General features: G+C 48.5%; 1 protein-coding gene across 3 annotated transcripts in view; it reads left to right on the forward strand.

The window, feature by feature from the left end:
* The window catches only part of LOC143384769 (S-adenosyl-L-methionine-dependent tRNA 4-demethylwyosine synthase TYW1-like), a 121,378-nt gene that overhangs the window by 70,305 nt on the left and 27,176 nt on the right, over positions 1-23,897 (forward strand). For 2 of the 3 annotated variants that reach the window (XM_076839889.2, XM_076839887.2), the window contains exons 14-15: positions 15,049-15,159; positions 20,742-20,909. In XM_076839889.2, coding sequence (XP_076696004.2) covers positions 15,049-15,159; positions 20,742-20,909 — 279 coding nt within the window. The remainder of the gene's footprint in view (positions 1-15,048; positions 15,160-20,741; positions 20,910-23,897) is intronic. The other variant, XM_076839888.2, reaches the window with a different exon arrangement.

Genomic DNA, 23,897 nt, shown 5'->3' on the forward strand with positions numbered 1-23,897 from the left:
AAGCATTTCTTATCAGCTTAAAGATTGCCTAAGCATATCTGCTAAAAATCACCTGTCAGACAGATATCGTCATAATGAAGACCATGAGAGGACTCGTGCTGCTCCGGAACTCGGAGGTGTGAACACGGTCTCTGACAGCAGGGCCTCTGCAGTCTTTGTGCACGTTCATGTATGTATGTGCTTCACTTAGAAGATCCTATCATACTTATTTTTGCGAGTGTAGTTTTCTAATGTAACAGCAACAACTGTGCTGTTGTTCTTCTGCCACCATGGTTTGGCTTCGCCTGTTGAATCTTTTATTCTTTTTTGCCTACCTTTGAACTTTATGTAAAGGGAACCACCATGTGTGCTCTTGTCCTGATTTCTTTTACTGAATGCTTTGTTTTGAGATTTCTGGGGCATGTTACAAGTAATAGTGGTTCAATTATTTTTATTGCTATACAGTAAAACCTAATTTAGATATGAAACCAGAGTTTCTGCTGTTGTAATTGCTGGTAGGCAGGTCCATCTGTGGTACCACCCTCTGCAGCAGGAGGAGGATGCCATCATAGTGTCAGCAGCTGGTGACAGTCAGGTGTGCGTCTTCCAGCTTCCTCGAAGATCTCATGATCTTTGTTTGGATTCTGCTTTCAGTGCCCTGCTTGGACCCTTAGCTTGTTGAACACTTGAGTGTGTTTTCCTGTTCTTTCCTGCCGAGTGTTTGGATACACTCAGTGCCTTGAAGTGTGTCTGGAGGGGTGCACATCAGGGGTGGGCTTGCTTCTCCAGCACTACTTGTTGAGTGACCCTCCTGAGCACCGAGCAGAGGAGCCGCCCCAATTGGCCGGTGAAACTTGGGTCTGGCCAGTCCCTTGCAGGAGATGCTCTGGGTTGCTTCCAGGGTTGTTTCCCTTGTCTTGGGAGTGAGTTGTGTAGTACCAACTCAGAATTAGGAAAGGAGCAGCAAAATAACCAGTGACCGCAACAACAGGAAATCAGGAAGAAGAAAACAAGGTAAATGAAGGAATCGGTTAATTAAAGAGGCAAAAAGAAACTGACATGTTTGAGGTTATTGATATCTGTTACAAAAGTAGCCTTAGAGGTCTGGTGGAGGTGGAAGGCAGATGGCAGTGGTGTTTGACAGACAACAGATGGGATCCTGGGACCGGGGCAGAGGCTTGGAGTTTGTTAGGTGGGGGTGCTGGTTGGTTTGAAGTGTGGAGGACTTGAATGTGGACTGGTAGGTGGAGAGGAGGAGGCAAGGGACAGCTGGTCTTTGTGGATCTCAGTGGGTGTGTGTTTACTTTTGTTTTCTAGAACAGTGGCTTTACCAGTGCCTGAGTTGTTGTGATGTATCTATGTGTCCCTGAAACATTCAGCAGTGGCATAAGGTTTCAAGAAATGGTGTTGGAACTAAGTCTCTTTTGATTCGTCCTAGTTTGCATATCCATGGATTTCACCTGGCTGAGAGCTGGGAGGTGGCACTCCAAGCATGCCCAGGTTGTTTTCCATTTGCTGTTAGTGAAACTTATGTTGGAATTCTAAATACAGAGAGAGGTTCCCTGCTTTCTGTAGTTTCATTTGCCGTGTGAAGGGTGTGGTCACTACCTGTCCTCCCGCCCCACCTAAATAATCCTCCACCAAAACACCTCCTGTGACCTGGCCCTGCACCCGCCCACCCAAAGGGCCTGCCAAAGTGACCAACCCGCTGTGGCCTGCCTCTGCTAGGCTGCGTCTAAAGCTCACACCCTCGTGGTGGCCAGCAGCCATTTTCCCCACAGAAATGAGCCACGAGATGTCTGACCGATTGACTCTGCTGCTGAGTGAAGAAGAGCTTGCTGACCCCAGGTCTGCCTCCTGCCTGCTGCCTCTGGCGTTTGTGGCTGTAGGCTTTCACCATGGACCACTACTTTCCAAAATCAGTGAATGGGAGATCCCAGAAACAAACAAGTAAGAGGTCAGACTGCAAGCTCTTCTGAGTAGCACAGCGAGGTCTGGCACCATCTCACCTGAATTGTCCCTTTGTCCAGAGTATCTGCCCTATATACACTACCTGCCCCCGAGTCACCTCGTTGGTGACTGTCTTAGTTATCTAGTTGACCGCCATAGTGTTACAGAGTGTGTGTTAAAATAATGGTCACGCAGCACAAGAGTTCTGATTCTAGCAGTTCAGATATGCCAAACAGGCCACAGAGTACGTTTTTTAGGTGAAAAGGAAAAACTCTTGGTAAGGACAGAAAAAGAATCATGTGCTGAGGTTGCTGGGATCTGTGGTAAGAATGGATCTTTTATCTGTGAAATGCTCAAGAAGGGCTGTTGGATCTCATGTTGCAAAAGTTATTAACAGTGCTTATTAAGTGCTTCATGAAGGCGGGAAAGGCCCCACTATATTTGTGTATGTGGGCATAGGAGTAAACAGCATGTTTGTGGTTTGTAAGCCAAGATGATGGGTGCAGCCCTCAACAGGTTAAGGGAAGCTGTTTATTCTGTGCAGACTTGGGCGCTGTTGGGCTCATTTCCTGAATGCAAGAAATGGCCATCGGTTACAGAGGAGGTTTTGTTTTTAGGGTACAGTTAGGATGGTTTCATCATTGGAACTGTGGGTATGCCATTTGGATAGTCAGGGGCTAGCTATGTAGGTCAAGCCTTTTACCTCTGGAGGGCAGCTGTGGAAAGTTGAAGTCATTGACAGAGAGGTTCTGAGGAACGGGTATTTGAATATTTGCCTCCTGACTTCTGGGCCCATTGTTGAGTATCTACTGTGTGTCCTTTTAGGACTAATTTGCAGTGGGGAGGTCAGAGGCCAGAGCTTAACTTTCAGTATTCCCCTCCTTCCTTCAGCAGAGGATCTACTGGAAGCTTAATGTTGGGCTAGTTTCTCTCCCTCCTTCCAGCTGCATTGGGTCTCTGCTTTTCTTGGGGGCTGTTTTGTAGGATTATTATTTTCCGTAACTCTTCAGGGTTCAGACACCTGCTGGGCATCTTGGGTTGTATCCCCTGCAGATAAGGGGGCTACTGTAGCATTGAAGGAAGGTTTTCATACTTACAAATAGTGATCTGGGATTAAACTAATTGAGATGCATTGCTGTGAGTGGATGTCAAAGAAGTCTTAGCCCCCACCCTGAGAGACAGTGCAGGTTTATTTTCTTGACATGTAGTAGATCTTCCTCTTTAATTTATTCTAAATTCAAGGTCATTCATCTCAAGCCTTATTTTAGAAATTTTGTGTAGCTGTTGCCAATTTGGAGACTAGAACTGAACTCTTATAAAAGAACCATTATGTTTGATTTCTGAAAACAGTTTGAGAGGAAAGGGAAATTAAAGAGAATGATCAGAAACTTATTTCTTCTGCTCTATGAGAGCATTTGGGAAGTGAAGGTGGTAGAAGCCGTCTGGGCTCTGGGTGACTTGTGACAGTGTGGAGAGGTCGTTTCCTGAAATTGGTGGGCCGTAAGAAGCCGTGGATGTGGCAGAAACCCTGTCCTCGCAGGAATGAAGACAATGTCGGAATGAAGACAATGTCATCAGTCCTTCCATGGGAGGCCCCGGATTGAAGTCAGTGCTGCCTGTGTCCAGCCATTTGCACCCCTCCTTTATCTAGCCGTGTGTGGGGGGTGGTGGTTGTGGGGGTGCTTTGCCTGAGACAGTTAGAAATGTTAAGCCACACAGATATCGCAAGTTTTGGAGCTCACTAGCTTTCTCTCTACCAATATCAGTCTTTCTTTCCGGGGAGGTGTTTTTCTCTATTTGAAGTTGTTTTCTCCCCACTGTCATTTGGCCTGTGTTGAACCCCAGCATGGACCACGTGATAGGCGCAGGAGGCCTCACCCTGGCGGTGACTCGGAGGCATGTTTCTTTCTCCACTCTTCTGACCTGTGATGCACTACTGCGTCTTCCCGTTTTTCGTACTTGGAGATTATCTGGTGGATGCCGAGACTGCCGAGCACCCTGAGGTGGCAGGTCCCCTCCTGCCTCTGTACCCCGTCACAGCTGCAGTGCATCTTTCCTGTCTTTCCCAGGTCGAAGGCAGAGGTGATCCTGGTGATTTTTGAAGGTCGTGGGACTGAGGATAGTGATTGAAGGACTAGAGATTGAACTCTGCTAGAGATGTGGAGTTCTTTTCCTCCTGGTGATCAAAACGCCCACCTGGCTTCTCTTTAGAATTTTTTTAACTGTTGGGTTTGAATCAAAATGTACTGAATTCAGAGAAATGCAGGTCAGATTCAAACTTCCTACAGGTTTTTTTTTTAATATTTTTTTAGTTGTGGATGGACACAATATTATTATGTGGTTTTGAGGGTTGAACCCAGTGCCTCACACTGCTAGGCATGTACTCTATCTCTGAGCCACAACCCCAGCCCCAAGTCGATTTTAACAATGCATTTTTACCTTTTTGTTTGCATGCAAATAATTTGACCTCATTCTTTACACCTTTCCTAGAGATCTGTCATTTATTTAGCCATTTCCTGATTGACTTCTGTCTGTTGATAAAAACGTTGAGCACACTTTTATTTTTAATAAACTTCTATTTTAGAGCAGTTTTTGATTTGCAGAAAAATTAGATGGTACGGAGTTCCCAGGCACACCCTTCCCAGTGCCTCGGCACCCCGGGCCATTGGAGCCTCCTTATGCGTCAGGCCTGTCACCTGTCCTTCTCTTTAGGTCTTCCCTTAGGTCTGCTGGTGGCCTGTTTGTGGGCCAGGGTCCTACATTTTCCACCCAGGAAGCCAGTTCTTTTTGTAGGCTGGACTCCCCAGGTGTCTCCTGGCTGGGCAGTTCCTCAGACTTCTGTGCTTGATACCAGGACAGTTCTGAGCAGTGTGGAGGCTCTTGGGGTTTGCTGCTGTCTTCTGAGTTGATGGGTTTTGTGTGGTTGTTGGCAGTCGGGGGGCAGAGCCAAGCCCGTCTACCCTGCGCTCTGTCTCATACTTTGGGTTCTGTGTTCTGGTTTTCACGGTGTTGCATGTCCCTTCTGACAGCGTCACGCAGAGCAGTTTTACCATGTAAGAATCTCCTGTGCTCCTCCTGCACAGCCTCCCCACCTCCCCCAGTCCCTGGCAGCCACCACTGCTCTGACCATCTCTATAGTTTTGTGTTTCCCAGAATGTTGTGTAATTGGATGACACGGTTTGTGGCCTTTTCAGACCGGCTTTTTAATGTGAATATATTCATCTAAGTTTCCTCCATTTTAAAATTTTATTGCTAAGTAATACCTTATTGTATGAATATTTCACTGTCCATTGGAGGTTATGCTGGCTCTTGACAGATGATGGTGATTATGAAGAAAGCTTCTTATGAAAAGTGCAGATTTTTGGGTGACTATAAATTTTCAAATTTAGTTGGGTGAATACCAAGGGAGCAGTCACATCTCTGGTCACACGTCTTCAGTCCTTTGAGGGAAGCCCAGGAATGGTGTGGCCAGCTCCGTGCCTCGTGTTCCCTAGCAGGGCAGGGCACCCGCTGGCTGGCGTTGGCTGTCTGGGCCTCAGTGGTGTCTCGTTGTTTTAAGTTGCAGTTCTCTGATGGCAAGTGTCAGTGCATCTTTTCACACACTCACTTGTCACTCATATCTTTTTTCTGATGCTGCCTGCTTAGATCAGTTGTCCATTTCTTTGTTGGGCTGAGTTTCAAAAAGAGCTTTCTTAAGTAGGTGTTTTCCAAGTGTCTTCCCTGAGTCTGGCTTGCCTTTCATTCCCTACCAGTGTTCTCCTCCTTTAGAACACAAGTTGGATTGTGCTTTAAGTCTGCCGTTATAAGCTCACAACCAAACTCAAGGTCACACGGATTTTCTTTTGTTTTCTTCTAGAAGTTTTATAGGTTTGCATTTTGTATTTAGGTCTGTAATCCTTTTTCAGTTGACTTTTGTGAGAGTATAGGTTCTGTGGAAGTTTTTATCTTTTTAACATGACATCTTATTTTCCTAGCACCATTTAAAAAAAAAGGTATTCCTGTCTATATTGAGTGTCTTTGCTTCTTTGTGAAAAGGTCAGTTGGCTATACTCTCCTGTGAGCCCAATCTCCATTACTCGGTTGTCTGTTGCCTCCAGGAGCTTACAGTCCTAGTTACTGTGGCTTTACAATAAGTCTTAAGGTCGGCACTGTGAGTCCTCCAACGCGGCTCTTCTTTAACCTCGTGTTGGCATTTGTAAGTCTTTTTCATTTCAATATGAACGTTAGAATCAGTTTCCCATCATCTATAAAATAGCTTCCGGGGATTTTGGTTGAGATTGAGCTGAATTTATAGATCAAGTGGGGGGAAAATGACATCTTTTTTTTTTTTTTTAAATTTTTTTTTTTTAAGAGAGAGTGAGAGAGGAGAGAGAGAGAGAGAGAACTTTTTGATATTTATTTTTTAGTTATCGGCGGACACAACATCTTTGTTTGTACGTGGTGCTGAGAATCGAACCCGGGCCGCACGCATGCCAGGCAAGCGCGCCACCACTTGAGCCACATCCCCAGCCCCGAAAAAATGACATCTTAACAGTATTGAGTCTCCCATCCATCTTCTCTCCATTTATTTAGCTTTTCTTGGATTTCTTTTATTTGTTTCAAGTTGTAAGTGTTCACTGGTGTCGTATTAGAAAGCAAATCGCCTTATGTATCAATCTTGCATCTCAACATTATCATACTTGCTTATTCGTTCTGGGAGTTGATTTGTCCATTTTGGGGAATTTCCTAGATAGACAACATAAAAGACAGTTTTCTTTTTGTACAGTCATTATATCTTTGATTTCCTTTTCTTGTCTTACTGCATGTTCAGTAGAAGAGAAAAGAAGGCACATCCTTGCTTATTCCTAGTCTTAGGGAGGAAGTATTCGGTTTTTCATTCCATTAAGTTTAGTACTAGTTGTAGGTTTTCTTTTTCTTTTTTTTTCTTTTTTCTTTTTTTTTTTTTTAAAGAGAGAGTGAGAGAGGGAGAAAGAATTTTAATATTTATTTTTTAGTTATCAGCGGACACAACATCTTTGTTTGTACGTGGTGCTGAGAATCGAACCCGGGCCGCACGCATACCAGGTGAGCGCGCTACCACTTGAGCCACATCCCCAGCCCCTAGTTGTAGGTTTTCTACGGATTTTCCATGTGTGCTAAGAATTTTGTCCTGAATAGGTATTGTCTTTTATCAAATGCTTTTCCGCATTAATTGATATGCTCATTATTTTTCCACACTAACCTATTGACAAATGATGTCAAATGTATTAAAAAAAATTTTTTTTGTAGTTGTAGATAGACAGAATGCCTTTGTTTTGTTTATTTTTATGGGGTGCTAAGGATTGAACCCAGTGCCTCACACATGCTAGGCAAATGCTCTGCCACTGAGCTGCAGCCTCAGCCCTCAAATGTGTTTTTCGTTGAACTAGCCTTGCACACCTGAAGTAGTCCCCAGCTGGTCATCAGGCTTATAATTGTTTTCATACGTTGTTGGATTTTATTTGGTAATATTTTGTTAAGGGTTTTAAAATCTATGTTATGAAAGAGTTTGATCTCTGATTTTCTTTTTTGAAATGCCTTTATCTGGCTTTGGTATTAGGGTGATGTTGTCTGAAGACTATGTTGAGTAGTCCTCCTTCTGCTTTCACTTTGTGGACGAGATGGTGGTGGATTGGCATCGTCCTTCAGTAGTTGGTAGAGCTTAGCAGTCAACCCACCAGAGCCTGCTGCTCCCTGCTGTGGGAAGTTACTAACTATTGATTCAGTGTTCATGACAAACGCATGCCTGTTCAGATTATGTGTTTCCTCTTATGTTCATTTTGGTGGTTTGTCTGCAAGGAGTGTGTTGGTTTTTGTCTTTTATTGGTGTTGTCCAGTTTGTGAGCACAGTGTTTTTTGTAATATTCCTTTTTTGATGAACTTCGAGATTATTTCCCAGAGCTGGTAGCCCTGCCAAGCCCCTCACCCGATGCTCCTGGTGCACCCGGTGCTCCTGGTGCGCCCGCCCGCAGTGGGATTCTGCTGCTGCCCTGGCCTAGTCTCTTTCTTGGTCATCCTGTTGCTGGAGCTGCCGGCCTCTTCCTGCATCTCGACCCCAGCCCCCTGCACCTGTTCCTGCCTCCTCGAACAGGTCGCCTTGCTGGTGTGGCTGCCGGGAGAGCAGCTCGCAGGTGCCAATGGCCACACTGCGTGCCTATCTTCCCAGGCTCTGCTGAACCCGTGGAGGTCTTTCTGCTCCTTTACTACATTCCTGGCCTTTGAGCCAGTCGGTACCCTTTGGATGGACAGCTGAGGTCAGGCTGCTGGGATCTCCCCTTAGGAGTCAGGAGTGTTAAAAGGTGTGTTTGTGTGTTCTGAGCCACACTTGCTGTGTTTCTCCCTAAGCCCCCCTTTCTGTGTGTATTTATGTCTTCAGTGCTTTGCTGCACGTAAGTTTTGTTTTTAGCTCTTAAAAATTTCAACATAAAAGTCACTGCTGTCAACATTCGGGTGTGGTTAGAGGACCATGGCCAGAGGCCAGCTCCCATGGCACCTGCTCCCTGCCCTGGAGCCACCGTGCTGGGCTCTGCTGCTGTTTCTGTGCGCTCCCCACACGCTGGCTCCAGAGCTCTGCTGGGAATGTCTTCAGTGTGGTCCTCTTCTGGGACTGAGCACCCCGAGGGTTTGTTGTGCTCAGAATTATAAATAGAGCTGGAATGACATTCTTGCTTACCAATGTCAGCCTACAATTTTTATGATCTCTATAGGCTGAATTTTAGAAATGCAGTTACTGGGTCAACAGATTTGAATATTTTTTTTTCAGATTCTTTAATCTTGTTGCCATATTAATTTCCAAAATGTTTGTGCTAACTTGTACACCCATCCTCAGTGCATGAGTGTGCCTGTCGTGCTAAACTCAAGGCAGTGTCAAATACTGCTATTTAAAAAAGTCTTTGCCATCTGATAAGCCAAAACGGCACCTCATTAGTGCTTCAATTTGCATTTCTGTGATTACTAGTAAGCCAGTACTATATTTTAGGAGACCATTTAATCTTGTTTTGACACAGCCTCAACTAGTTTGTCTTGAATTGCAACTGTCAAGATAAATCATTGAAATTAAGAGAGGTAGACCTGGAATAAACAGCCTCACGCAGGATGTGCAGCAGGAACGCGGCCTAATGTGGAGCCTCAGAACCCTAATGGGAACAGTGTGCACTTGGACCTCCTGTTAGGATGTGCAGGCACCAGGGAGGGGTGAGCAGCTGCGGCTTGCCACAGGTTGGGGTGGGGCTCCGTCACTGCTGGAGGATCTGTTGGTAAGGTGCTGCTGGGTCTTCTAAGTCAGGGAGCAGACATGCTTCCTCACCACAAAGATCTCTGCGGGCTGCACCAGGGACAGCTGGAAACCCACAGGGTACCTTTCTTGTCTTGTCCTTATTCCGAGTGGGCTTTGTTATCAGAGCATTCAGACACAGGACAGTGCACAGATCTTACGTGGATGGCTTGGTGGATTGTCATAGAGTGAACACAGCCAGCAAAACACTCGTAGGATAGCAATAGCACCTCCAAAGTCCTGGTCATCGGCCCCGTCTTCTCTCTAGTGACAGTCACGGCTTTCCTCACACCACAAGGTAGCTTTGCCTGCTTGGGAGCTTGTCAAACGGAATCATAGCGTTTGCTTCCTTGAATATTTACACGTTTTTCCCTATGCACATCTCTTAAGTTTCGCCCATGGTATTGTGCGGCTGTGTTCCAGTTACGTATGTCCTCAGTTTATCCATGGAATGACTGACAAGCTTGGCTTTCTCTACAGCGTTGGCTGTTGGGAGGAATTTATATTGGCTGCCCGTCTAGGAGTAAGACTGCTGTTGTTTGCCCCTCTTCACAGATCACTAATTCCTAAGGTGGCACCTGAATTCATGTTCCCAGCAGCAGTGTGTGTGTGTGTGTGTGTGTGTGTATGTGTATGTGTGTTCCAATTATTTGCATCCTAGCTGCTACTAGTTTGTCAGTCTTTCTCTTGGTAGTGAAGTAATTTTAGTTTAATTGCCACTTATTTATGAATTTTCTACTTTTCCTTCTGTTACCAATTTCTAGCTTTGTATCAGTGTAGTTCGAAAGTTTTTAAAAAAATGATTTTAACATTGTTTAATTTATTGAAACTTGTTTCTTTTTTAAAATTTTTTTCTTTACATATTTTTCTTTATGTAGTTGGACACAATACCTTTATTTTATTTATTTATTTTTATCCGGTGCTGAGGATCAAACCCAGCACCTTGCACTTGCTAGGCGAGTGCTCTACCACTGAGCCCCAGCCCCAGCCCTCGTCTTATTTTTGAAGGACAGTTTGCCAGACACAGACTCCTCAATTGACAGCGTTTTCTTTCAGCAGTTCACACATAGTGTCCCATGACCTTCTTACTTCTGATTACGGCCATGGAATGTTCCCGCCTCCCAGGTCCTGACCTGCAGCACGAGAGCTGGGTCAGCACTGGCTGACGGCCCGCTCCCTGCTGCTCCTTCCCCTCAGCATGGTAGGCCTTCGTTCCAGGGCACAGTGAAAGGCAGGGACAGTGTGGGTGGCCAGAAGTGCATCAGAGCCAAGGTCAGGTTTGCAGAAGTGCTGGACTCACACCCCCCACCCCCAATCAGGAGCTGGTGAAAGACAGCTGTGGTCAGCATGCCGTGAGCTTTGGAGGAAAACAGAAGGCCTGCAAGAATGCAGGCTGATGAGAAGCAGAGGTCGAAATTCTGAGGAAGAGTAAGAAGGAAACACTCAACACCAAAACAGTGTGACAGACACTTGAATACCTTTGGCAGGCTGATGAGTAGTCTCTCTAGGGACAGGCTTTGGGTTTGCAGGTTTACTGACAGAAATACCCCAAACTGAGAAGCAGAGGGGACGGGGCAGAAAACACAGAGCAGAATGTCTAGACTGCGGGACACTGTGAAGGTGAGCCGCAGGGGAGAGAGGAGCAGGACCAGTACTTGGAGAGCAGCTGCAGAGCTTCCCTAGTTAGTGCCTGATGCCCGCAGGTCCAGGGAGCGCAGAGAAGAGCAAGCAAGACAAATGCTGCAAATGGAATGCAATTCAAGGCTGCACACCAGAAACACACCAGAAACGTAGATGCTAATCCTGGCCACACTGTGGAGACTTCAGAAAGTCCAAGACACAGAAACAGTCCTCTCTGGGCAGAGATGTGGGGCTGCCTCCTGCTGCGGCCTCCTCCTGGGGCCAGCTCACTCTCCCGGCCCGTGCGCTCAGGTCCTGCCCCTCCTGTTCCTGTTCTCTGATCTGCGTTTGTAGTCATTGATGGAGGTCTAAAGGGCCCCTTTGGCTGATTAGAGGGGAGTCAGCAGCTTCTCACTCACACTCTTTGGCCATAAGGAGTGCTTCCTCCAGCTCCACCGCGAGTGCAGCCTGGAATTGATATTCCATTCGCAGCCACTTGTTGGAACAACACGTTTTCTCCCTGATGAACCACACGGAACGCAGGTTTAAGCCGTTCCAAGGCCAGCTCACTTCTGCAACCCAGAATAACCGCAACACTGAATCATAACATGAATAAGAAAAAAGGGGCTTTACCTGTAAACACAGAGGCTAAATACATCAATACAGAAAACCATGACAAAATGGCTGTGTTCTAAGAATGTGAATTTTGTTTTATATTTAGAAATCAACTTGACTTACAATAAAAAAGAAAGATAGCAGGATAAATTGAATAGATACAGAAGAGTGATTCAGTAGAATTCAGCACCTGTTCATGGGGAGAATCTAACAAAATATCGCTACAGAAGGACGTCACTGTCAATAAGCACCTAAAACTTGAGCATCCAGGGACACAGGATGCCCAGCGTCAACTCTTCTGCTCCACCCGGCATGCTGAGCACAGGGGATAGACAGTGGGATTGGAAAGGAAGCCGCCATCCTGCGGGCAGGTCTCAGATTCCTCAGCCAAAATGCTTGGAACCACAGTGTTGTGGGCTTTTCAGATTTGGGAATATTTATGTGGATGGACAGAGTGTCCTTGAGGATGGGGCCCCCGTCTGAGCACGAGGTCCGTTTGTGTTTTACTAGCACCTAAATATCCTAAAGGCTTCTGTGTACAGTACCTTTATTACACCTGTATTTTGACCCTGAGGTGTGGAATTTTCCACTTGTGCTATTATCAGCACTCAAAGTGTTCTGCATCTTGGAGGATTTGGGATTTTCAGATTATTATGTTCAACCTGCATATGAAATTTTAATATAACCTGTGTGGGAAATTTTCCCATAAATCTATAAATTATTTTAGTGACTATAATTAATAAGTACATTTTACAAACTCATTTGATACAGAATTAGTTTATAGAATTCAACGATATTTTTATATGCCAATAATAAAAGTGTCTTAAATATTAGTTAAAAAAGGAAAAATTAAAAGATACCACTTTAACAAAGCATCAAAAATATATTAACTAGAATATAAAAAGAAAAAGATAATGAAAACAATATAATGTTCTTGAGAAAATTTAAAGGACCTAAACAAGTGGCATTGATTGGGAAGATTCGGCATTAGGAAAGTAGTATGTCTCCAGGAGTCACTAGCTACACGTGGCATTTGAGACTACTCTGAATCGGGCTGTGCACAGTGGAATACTGATAACAAATAGAATGAGCCTCACCATGCAGCAACGCGGAGGGTCATGCAGGTACTCAGAATCTGCGGTTCCATTCACAGGCAAAAAAACTGAACTGCAGTGTAAAAGTCAGGACATGGGATGTCTTTGGGTAGCAGAATAGTGACCAGGGGAAGAAGAGGCCATCTGGGGATGGTGTTTCATGACAGCCCCTCAACCATACGTTCGTGTTTGATGTCTGGGCCTGGCACAGTGAGATGAGCCTGCTGTGGATACCTGGTGTGGGTGTCGCATCCAGCTCTCTGCCTCGTAGCACATCTGCAGAGTGAATAGGACACCAACCCACTCTGTTTCTGGCCAAGCACAGCAGACTCAGCAGGTGAGCTTGCTGGTGGCTGGCTCTGTCCTGGTTGTGGGCCTGCTGGGCCAGGTGCCTGCTCCAGGAAATTGAGGACCCCCTTCAGAGTCCCCTCACATTCGCCAGCCCAGTGGGACCTCTGGTAGGGGTCAGATAGTTTGTTTCCTTTTCTGCATGTTATCTCACTAAATGATCTCCAGGCTTTCAAGAAGTGTCCAGTGTAGGTAGGTTCTTCTTTGCCTTCTGTTTCCTGGTTGGTCGTTCCTGGCATGTATAGCTATTACTGCTGCTGCCACTTGGTTCTAAGTGCTGTGTGCATTAACACTTTTAATTTTGTCTCAAACCTTCCATTGTGCACAGGTAGGAGCTGAGAACAAAGAGAATAATAAAGACACACCACATTTACGGCTGTGGTGAGGTTCTCCCTGGTTCCAGAATCCATCTGGCCTGTGGCTCTCTGGTGGGAAAGCTGTTGATTTTCATTTTGTAAACGACTGCTGTCTCAATTCTAATCTGATTTTTCACTTGATGGTCTTGGGGTTCCCAGAAGCCAATTACATTATTTACGGTTAATTATTTTTATGTGCTCTCCAGTAAGTCCTGTCTGGCTATCTTGCTTGGATTATAACTTGCAGGGACACGCTGACACAGAAGTAAGAGTGGACATTCTTCTGTTAGTCCGACTAAATGGGAGTGTCCTTTTTTTAACCACTAAGAATTACTTGGACCATTGATTACAAAGTACTTTTCCTTATGTTAAGGGTGTTTTTTAATGGGTTTTTATTTGTGTATCCTGGTTTTTTTTTTTTTTTTTTTTTAAATCAGGGCTGAGCCTTTAAACTCTATCCCATGCCTTAGGTATCTGTGAGTTTTTTTTTCTGTGCTTAACTGTTAGTGTGATGAATTGTATTCCCATGTAGTCATCTGCATTCTGAGAAGTTTTAACACAGTGCTAAGTTTTATTTGCTAAACTATCACTAAGATCTTTGCATATGGAAGTGCAGCCGAGATTGGTTTGTTTTTTCCTTGAAGCTTAGCATTCCTGTGGAAGGAATCTGGGAGAGCGCCGGCCACTCTCTCCCGTGGTGGGTGGGATGTGCCTGCCGAGATCTCCTGTGAAGGGCTCATGCATTTCCTCCTAGTCACAAAGTGTTTAGCAGGGACGGGGAAGAGGTTGGTGTCCTGCTTGTGGCTCACTGTTTCCTCAAGTCGCAGGTCCTGCCTCCACTCAAGGGAAGAGTACACTTTATAGATTTTAAGTTATCAGTAATGTTGTTTTGAGATTTTTCAATAAATCTTTGAATCTTTAATTGTTTCAAGTTCTAGAAGGGGAGCTGCAGAGTTAAAGGGTACAAACCTTGGTGTGTGTGTTTGTGTGTGTGTGTGAGAGAGAGAGAGAGAGACACACACACTTAGGGCATCGTGCACTCGAGGCAGGCACTGTGCCACTCTGCTACTTCTCCAGCCCTTTTTACTGTATTTTGAGGTGGGATCTCCCTAAGTTGTCCAGGCTGGCCTCAGACCTCAGGGTGGGGGCGCTGCTCCCCACCCCCACCCACTCCTCAGATCAGGGGCGTGCCTCACGAAGACACCTTGCAGTGTCTAAGCTTCTTGAGGCCTAATGGCTCTTGTCTGGTTGCTTTTGGAGAACCATGTCTCTTTGGGACATACTGTAAACAAACGACGACATTGACATCTGTAGGTATGCCTCTTCTTCCAACAAGTAATGCCAAGAGGTTATTGAAAGATGAGAGAGCAGGAGAGAGGACTGGACAAGAGTGACCATTCTTGTCATTAACAATTTGAGTGTGATCATTGTCTGAAAGCCCACAGGTTATTTGCATTAATTTCCTACAGCATAAAGGTTTTGGCAGCTTGATATTTCTTACTGAATCTAATATGCTATGTGTGCCCAGGAACCTTGGGGTACCTCACATAGTGTTAGGTGTTATGAAGAGAGAACAGACACTCTTGAGTAGCAGTGCCTTTTCTTAGGCCCACGAGGATCTTACTTCATTGGGGATTTTTTTTCCATTTGTACCCAAAATATAGCTTATGGTACATGAGCCTACGCTGAGCCTCTCTCATCTGGGGTTGTCCAGGGGCTGGGAAGCTGGAGACTCCTCTTGGGTCACCATGTGACCACCACCATAATTAAAGTAGAGTTGGCTGTTCTATTTCAGCAGCAGCGCACTGTCTACCGGCTGACGCTTGTGAAGTCTTGGAATGTGGATGAACTCCAGGCCTATGCCGAGCTCGTGTCCTTGGGGAGCCCTGACTTCATTGAAGTGAAGGTAGGCCTGCCTGCTAAGCATGACTCGTCTCACCGGGCTCCTGGTAGGGGACAGTCAGGGACCTGAAGCTCCAATAGCGGTGCTCATGCAGCGAGTGGGAGAGCTTGGCCCTGTGCAGGGATGAGAGCTCTCAGGAAGACCCTCTCCTGTTCTCAGTGAGCCTGCACTGCAAGGGAGGGGATGACCTAATGCACCTAATGCAGAGTGACATTAAGCTGAGGAATGAAGTGGCAGCCTGGTGAGCTCACGCAGTAACTTGGTAATGAGCTTTATTGTGAAGCACTCTAGACTTGTTGCAGAAGTAGGTGGCTGGTCTGAGGGCTCTTTTCAACTGCCACCGGGGATCTAAAAAGTCAGCACCCTGTGTTGCTTGCCAAATGAATATCTTAGGAACAGACAAAATCCACAGAAGTAAAACTCGTAGAGAAATGTGTGATCCAGCCACAGTTTAAATGTTGTTAATACTGAAATACAATGTAGGAACATTTTGGGTCATAAGTAGAGAGAGGGTGTCCCTGGCTAGCCTATCAGGCCTCGGGGGCCTCAGGCACCAGTATTCTGGTTGTCAGGTGCCTGGTCCCTGGAGACAAGCATGCATTGCTTTTATAATTCAAATGTCTGAAGTGGAGCGGTTTCAGTGGTGCATGCCTGCAACCCCAGTCACCCTGGAGGTCAAGACAGGAGAATTGCAAATGGGAGGCCAACTAGATGATGGGGCCAGACCCTGTCTCAAAATAAAAGTAAAACAGACTGGGTGGGGTGTAGCTCTCTGTGATAGCTTGTAGCTTGCCAGCATGCCCAAGCATGCCCAAAGCCCTGGGTTCTACCTGTAGTACCACACGCCAAAAAGCAACAACAAAAAGGAAAAGAAAGCAAAGGAAATGCAGCTGGGATGTAGTTCAGTAGTAAACTCTCGAGGCCCTGGGCTTGATCACCAGCACTGCCAAACTGGGGGAAGAAAGACTGAGATGAAATTAGTAAGTTAGTGAGTGGAGAATTCATGCTTTCCTATTGAGGAGGACAAAGCACTTCAGGTCTGAGATGCTAAGAAGGCATCTTTTCTCTCGTTTTCTGTTGACATTTAAATTTTCAAAGTGTAAGTTTTTTAAATAATAAGTTCTCTCCAGGAAGCATTTGATGAGACCTGGCAACATGGTGGGCTAAGAGACCCTCTCCCCCATCAGAGATAAGTGCTTGGAAACAAAAGTGTCAGGAAAAGTGATTTTGGAGAGCACAGCTGTCCCTCAGGTCTACAGGAAGCCGAGGGCAGGATTGAGTGCTGGGGACCTCCCAAGTTCCCGTGGGCAGCACTGGGTCTGAAGGACAGAGGAGGCCTCTCCCTCAGTGACAGGCCAGGCTGGGCAAGAACGTGGAGGTTCCTGCTAGAGGGGCCTCTCTAGTCCCTTGCTGAGCCCCAGGGGGTTTGGAGTTCAAATTTAGTGCTACCTCCAGGTCACATCAGGGCCCCTGAGGTTGGTTAGTCGTGGAAGAGCCAGCAGTACTGTTGGTACCCCTCACCCGTATCTTAGTCTAAATTTTTGTGACTTAGAAGTAGAGGTCTACACATGTGCGTATTCAGAATACTGAATTGAGCCACCTAGAGATCGCTGACTAGTGAGCCCAGTCGCATGGGCACTCCCTCTTCAAGGTTTCACCACCAGGCGCCGACCTGTGTGGTGGACCCTGTTGCTGACTTCCTGCTCACTGGGTTCGTTCTCTCTCTCTCTCTCTCTCTCTCTCTCTCTCTAAGGAAAGTGAGGACCGGGAAATGGGAGAACAAGATATGAAAGATGGAGACCAGGCAGAGATAGACACAAGAGTTTATTGCCAGAACTGACCAATAGAGGCCCTCTCTCCATAGACTGAGAGGGGCAACACAGGCTTGGGGTTTGGGGCTTTTATGGGGGAGGCTTGGGGATTAGAGCCGGGCGGGTCCTAATGCCCGCTGTTAAGGGTGGGGTTGGTATGAGGGGGTGGTGAGCCTTTCTCAGAAAGGCCCTTGGACTGGAAAGCAGTATTTTTTCCTTAAAATGGCAGCTGTCACTTAAGATGACCATCCAGATGCTAACAAGGACCTTATGCTCTCTTCTCAACTTGTCACCCCGAGGACAGCAGACTGTCCTGCTGTGGTTGTGTAGCCACAGCAGTAACCCCGGGTGGAGGAGGTCTCGGTGGGCCTCCTAGGGTGTGTGGTCTGCCCAGGCAGCTGCCCTGGGGAAGGGGGTGCACCAGGGTAGCCTCAGACAGCCGCCTGTCTCCACCTGTGCTTCTTCAGTACTACAGAGAGAATGACTGTCGCTATCCAAGGGGCTCCATTGAGAATTCAAAAGTAACCCCACCTGGATTCAGTAAGCATTGAGATCTTTTTCTCTTAGACACATTTACTAAACTAAATCAAAAGATGCTATTTCTTTATTACATTGATTTCTTCTTTTCTTTCATTGCCAATCTCGTAAAATATTTCTGTTATATTCTCTGTAAATTAGCATTATTTTAGCTTCATGTGCATTACATAGGCCTTCACTTGCTGGCCTGAGGATCTTAACTACCACTTTTTGCCTACTTGTTTGTGAGACAAGCTCACCTGCCCGTTAGGTACCCGTGAACAAGGCACAGCCGTCTCTGCCCTGCTTGCACCTTGAGAACAGCACGTACTCAGCGCTGGTTGGTGGCGGGCGGTTTCCAACTCCTGTCATTGGCACTGTTGTAGCCAGGCCTTGCAGAATGGCCGTCTTGGCAAAGCCCCAGCCTCTGCTCTGCACAGCGGCAGTGGCGGAGCCACTGTGCCCCTGGGTGGCAGTGCCTGCGTGGGTTGGTGCAGAGTTCTGCAGTTCACTGTTGTGGAATGTGGCCTGATCTCCTGGGGTGGATGGCGGTGGAAGAGCAGGCCAGCCCTGCTGTGGGAGCTCAGCCAGACACCCCCACACCTGTGGCCTGTGCCTAGGTGGGGCAATGGGGTGGAGAGTCTGACAGAGCCGAGGGCAGCCTGGCTCCAAAGATGCGTGTGTGCAGTTGCCAGCGTGCTGTGCAGGTCTCCGAGGATGAGGGAGAGACCCCGTGGGTCCCGCCAAGAAGCTAGGCTCGGTTGTGGTGGGAGCTGTTGAAGCATTTTTAAATTAAGGAGCGGCATGCTTGGGGTATATTGCTGGAAAAAAACACTAAAAACTCACTAGGTAAATATTTCTTTTGTTGTCAAATTATAGGAAATGAAAACAGTGTTAGGAACTTTTTGACATCTGGTTGGTGTGAGTAGAATGTCAAATGCTTGAGCTGCCGAGACCCTGTTCTCTCCTCAGATCGTGAGTCCCAGGACAGCCTTGGCACGCAGTCAGCAGAAGGACCCCACGGGTTCCTCTCCTGCAGCAGGCTGGTGCTTAGAGCACGGCCTAGATCTAGGTGAGCAGCTGGGCCTCTGGAGGACCTCAGGTGCTCCCTTGCTTCTTGGGCTTGGTCTGGAGTTGGAGAAGGAGACTTGCTCAGGGGCAGGTGGGGAGAGGAGTGGTGATGGAGAGAAGGGTGGCAGCCAGCCAGGACATGAGGCAGTGCTGAGCATTTCAGGGTTGCTGTGGTGGAGGACGTCAGGCCCAAGCTCCCTGCAGACCAGCAAATGGAGCAGAGGCAGAGGAAGCTGGGGAACCCCAGGTGGTGGGCGCAGAGATCGTTTTCTTCCCAGGTTCTTGTGCTGCTCTGCCCAGCTTTCTGCCCAGCGTGAGCATTGGCCTTGGTGCCTAGGAGGCTTCCACACTGCTTACCAGAAGGCCTTTGTCAGGCCTGAAGGAAGACTGGACAGGAAGGTGCTCTTTAGGGGAAGGACTGCGAGCAGCCCCAGCCCCATAATGAACCACCATGCTCCCTGCTCTCATCCCTTCCAGACCCTTATTTTCTTGATATTTTGAACTGTATTATTATTTGTCTTTTCTTGTTCATGTAAAAGGCACACTCAGTTTAGGCATTCTGACTCACCGCGGCCAGGGCTTTCCTGTGTGCAGTGTGGAAGCTGGGTTGTGGTGGCTTCTGCGTGCTAGGGGCCCCCTCACCTGAGCTCTGGCCTCGTGGTGGCTTCTGCGTGCTAGGGGCCCTCTCACTGAAGTGTGCCAGCCAGGGTGACCTGGCTGCCCAGTGACTTGTGCCCACTCTACTGTCGGGGTGGGTCGCTCTGGAGTCCTCTGACATTAGGCTGTCTCCTGCTGCCTACTTGTGGCTGCCTGTGTCTGATGTCTGTTCATGGTGTGTGCAGGAGACAGACTTTGAGTGCCACACACATCTGCTTTCGTTGTTGAGAACCACCTGGTGCAGGCCTGTCTAGAGAACGTTCAGACCAGTTGGCAAGAAATTTTGATTTGGGGATATTTGAAGAGCCTGCACAATTAAGCTGTCTCTTTTTTTGAGGGGGAGGTGGTACCAGAGATTGAACTCAGGGGCCCTCGACCACTGAGCCCCATCCCCGGCTCTATTTTGTATTTTATTTAGAGACAGGGTCTCACTGAGTTGCTCAGTGCCTCACCATTGCTGAGGCTGGCTTTGAACTTGTGATCTTCCTGCCTCAGCCTGCTGAGCCACTGGGATTATAGGTATGCACCACCACTCCCAGCAAGATGTCTCCTATTATGAGAAAGTTAGTTGTGAGTTGTCATGGAACCTCCCCAACAGAGGGTGTGGCTGTGAAGCCTTGGAGTCCGTGTGCCTGGCTGCTTGGCAGAGTTCAGGAGAGTTGGAAGCTAGTTCCAGGTGCAAGCAAGGCGGTGAACGGCGTGGGGTGTGTCAGGGACGGGTGGTCCCGCGTGCTTCTCTTTGTATGCTCACGTCAAAATGCGACACAGTGTGCACTCCTTAGAGGATGATTCCTAAGGAGTGGCACTTCCCTGTTGGGACTTCACAAGGAATGCAGGAAGCATGCGGCTGGGTCATCCTGGAAATGGGACACTCACCCCGTTCCCCGGTGTCTGGGGCTGCCGCAGAAGCTGAGGGCCCAGCTTCAAGCGATGGGACTGTGGAGACTGGCCTCCCCATCTCCGCTCAGCAGAGGAGCCCGGCTGTGGGAGTGGGCCTTACCCAGTGGAGTGGGTTGCCTTTTGGTTCTTTGTAATACTGCCCCTGACCTTTTTTGGAAAGAAAATTCCACGGAACTTCCCTTTCTGTGTCCCCTACATAAGGATAAAAAACTCAGGCGGTGCTCTCTCTTTCCAGCGGGTCCCTAAGGCCGAGCGCCATCCCCAGATGTTGAAAAGGCACTTCTGTGTGCTTCGTGAGTTCTTTGCCGTTGTCTTCAGTCGCTGAAGTGGTCAGATTTTGTGAACCCAGCAGGGTCGCCAGCTTGGCGAGATGGCAATACCCGGGAGCCCGCTGGTCTCCTGAGCCCTTGTGCCCCTGCACTGGGGCCATAGCTCCAGCCTGGGGTGGTGCTCAGGTGCATGTGGTTGGAGGGCTCCACGGAGGCAGATGTGGGACGGTGGCTGGGGACATCAGCTGCTATCTTCGTCCCCCCCTTGTGCGACCTTTGTCACTTTCTTCTCTTTAAAATGTTTGCTGGGGTGGCTGGCCAGCTCAGGGGGATGTGTGACTACCTCTGTTGTGACCCGCAGGGTGTCACCTACTGTGGAGAGAGCGCGGCCAGCAGTCTCACCATGGCCAACGTACCCTGGCACGAGGAGGTGGTACGCTTCGTCCGCGAGTTGGTGGGTCTGATCCCCGACTACGAGATTGCCTGTGAGCACGAGCACTCCAACTGCCTCCTGGTAGCGCACAGACGGGTAAGCTTACCCCGCCTGCTCAGCCCTGCCTCCTCCCGTCTCCCTCCCCTCCCTGCCCCGCCTCCCTGCTGTGTGTGTGTGTGTGTGTGTGTGTGTGTGTGTGTGTGTGTAGGTGTGGGGGGGCTGCCTTTCTGCAACCCTCCTAAGCCTGACAGGAAGGAAGCCCTGCATTCTGCTTCTCAGGTTCTTAGGCTCTTCTCGGTATGAGATGGCTTCTGTTTTTAGCCCTCGTCTAGACATCTTGAAGTGCTCCCTGGTTTGTAATTTTTAGAAAAGTGCATGCTGAAAAAAACAGAAGCAAAACACCCTTGTTGTAACCTCCCGTCCCTTTCCTGTCATGACTTCCCTGTCATGACCTCCCGTCCCTTCCCTGGCGACAGGGAAAGCAACAGTAGTGAGCAGCCCCCGTGTGCATTCGGCTGTCAGAAGGCACCAGGGTGTTCATCAAGTTTCTGATTGCTTTGGATTTTGGCATCTGGAGAATTCTGTCTGAGGTTTAGTTCATGACACTACTTGTGTTTTTCCTCTTGAGCACTTTTATTAGGACCAGTGCCTCATCTAGTACCTTTTTTAAGTGAAAAGGTGGGTGGAGGTGGCCACTAGGAGAAGACACCTGTTGGAAGACCAGCATCCATGCAGCTGCCCCACCTTGTGTCCTTGCTGAGGTTGCAGGCAGCAGTGGGGTGTCTGCCCATAGGTCCAGCAAGCCCAGAGTTCAGCAGTTGTGGGTAGGGGCTGGAGAGTGTGCCGAGGCTGGGTGGCAGATGCCTGGAGGTTCCATGGTGTTCTGCTCAGTTTTCTGTTCAAATTCTCCACCGAAGAAATGCTGTTTTAAAAAAGGTCATGGATAAACCTTGAAAACATGATTTTTAGCTGAAAAATGGCAGGTACGGAACGCCACGTGTAGGAAGTAGCCAGACCAGGCAGCTGGGGTCCTGAGTGATGAGCTGCTCTGAAACCTCATGGTGCCGCACAGCGTTGCGGGTGTGAGGGACCTCTGAGGGCTGCGTGGGAAGGGCTGGCGCTGCGGGTGCGTGCTCCACGGCAAGAGCAGCCTGGCACCAAGAAAGGCAAGGAGCCGGTGTCGGCTGCCCCCTCAGGTCCCCGCAAGGTTTCCCAGGTTAATGGGTTTAGCGACATGAGAGCCATCCGTTGAGACTCCACACACTCTAGTCTCAGCTCAGTCTGAGGCTGAAAGCCCTTGTGGGCTGATTTGTGTGTCTGAGCTGTGGCCCGTCAAAGGCATGACCGCTCAGAATGAGCAGGTCCAGGAGCTTCAAGTATTGGAATGTTGACATAGCTGTGGAGAGAACTGGCGCACCAAGTAGCTCTTAAAGAGGAGAGGCAGAGGAGCTGGGGCAGGCCTGCGTTATCTATATTCTCCAGTATCCGTGGGTGAGGTGTTGCTCGGTCACCAGGAATACAGAGTTAAGCCCAAAACATCCCGCTTCAAGATGGTCTAACAGAGAGACAGCGTGCCAGCAAAAGCGTGTCTGCTGGTGGTACCAGAGCTGTGGCAGAGCCGAGGGGGGCCACTTGAGCTGGGCCTGGGGATGGCCAAGAAAGGCAGCTGCTTACCAGGAACCTGTGCGGCGGGAACCGTGGAGACGCTGGAGGTCCAGAGCAGGTGGCGGGAGAGGTGGGCGCACTTGAGTGGGACGAGGCTGTGGAGCCTCCCAGCGCCAGGTGGGCTGTGGGTGGAATGCAGGGCTGGGTGGGAGGGGTTGTAAGGGTGCGGGTGAGGGTGCAGCCTGGGTGCAGGGGCACCAGCCAGGGTGGGGGGGGTCGTGGCATTGTCTGCGTGTTTGTGTCTGCACCATCGTGGCATTGTCTGCTGTGTTTGTGTCTTATTTGTTTGGGAACTTGAGGACAGAGAGGCTGCACGTGGGCTGCAACGTCAGCTCAGATACCAGCTGGGAATGAGGTAGCAGATGGTGGGAGGCCGTGAGGAGGGTGCACCAGAGGGCTTGAGATACCTGCAGGCCCAGGCACAGCCTGGCACAGAGGTTCCCACGCCTTCTTCACTTGAGGTTCACCTGGGCCCCTGGAACTTCTTCAGAAGCACCGTCCAGAGAAAGGGCTGGCAGTTCCATTTCTTGGCCCTGTTGAGAGCAACATGGCACAGCCTGACACTGAAGCCAAGACTGCTCTCCAACTGGTCATCCATGCGGCCCACGGTGTCCGGCTCCACTGCTTCCCTCTGGAATTCACAGTCCAGCAGTGGCCCAGTGAGTGCTCTGCTCTTGTGGCTTGGGAACCCTCAGAGACCCATCCCAGTGGCTCATTTCCCATTAGGTGTCCTCTAGCCTGTTCCCCTCCACTGGCTGCTTGCCCATCATGTCCTGCCTTCTGTGTTGACACCATGCCTGTGACCCAGCAATTGCATTTCCCACCTGGCTTTTCCTGTAGGCCCACCGCTGGCCTTGAACCAGAGACGTCAGCATGGCCAGACAGCCACTGACCACCTCTGACTTCTCAGGAGACTGCTGGTTCTTCTGGAAGTGCCAGGGTTTCTGACAGGTAGCGCAAGCCATGGTCACACTGAAGCTCCACTTCCTGTTACCCAGGTTGGCCACCAGAGAAAGCTGTGAAATAGGGCTGGGGCTCAGTGGCAGAGTGCTTGCCTAGCGCAGGGGAGGCCCTGGGTTCCATCTTCAGCATCATAGAAACCAGTGAAGTGAAGGTGCTATGTCCACCTACAACCAAAAAAGTTTTTTAGGAAAGAAAGCTGAGTATGAAGCTCTTTCTTTGTAAAAGCATTACAGGTTGATACCAAACCACGAGGAGGTGTAGCCAGGCCTCCTGGACCCTCTCCTGGTTGTTCCAGATGACCTGGTCTGACATGGCCTGGAGCAGACCACCTCCAGGGGGTGATGGAGGAATAGCCCTGGGTCTGTTCAGATTCCTTCAGCTTTACTTCTTGTATGTGTGGGAACGTAAAGTTTACGATTGCATAGATTGGGTTCATTTTGTCACAATCGAGAGATG

This window comes from Callospermophilus lateralis, chromosome 19, assembly GCF_048772815.1.
Source record: "Callospermophilus lateralis isolate mCalLat2 chromosome 19, mCalLat2.hap1, whole genome shotgun sequence".
NCBI classification, from domain to species: Eukaryota; Metazoa; Chordata; class Mammalia; order Rodentia; family Sciuridae; genus Callospermophilus; species Callospermophilus lateralis.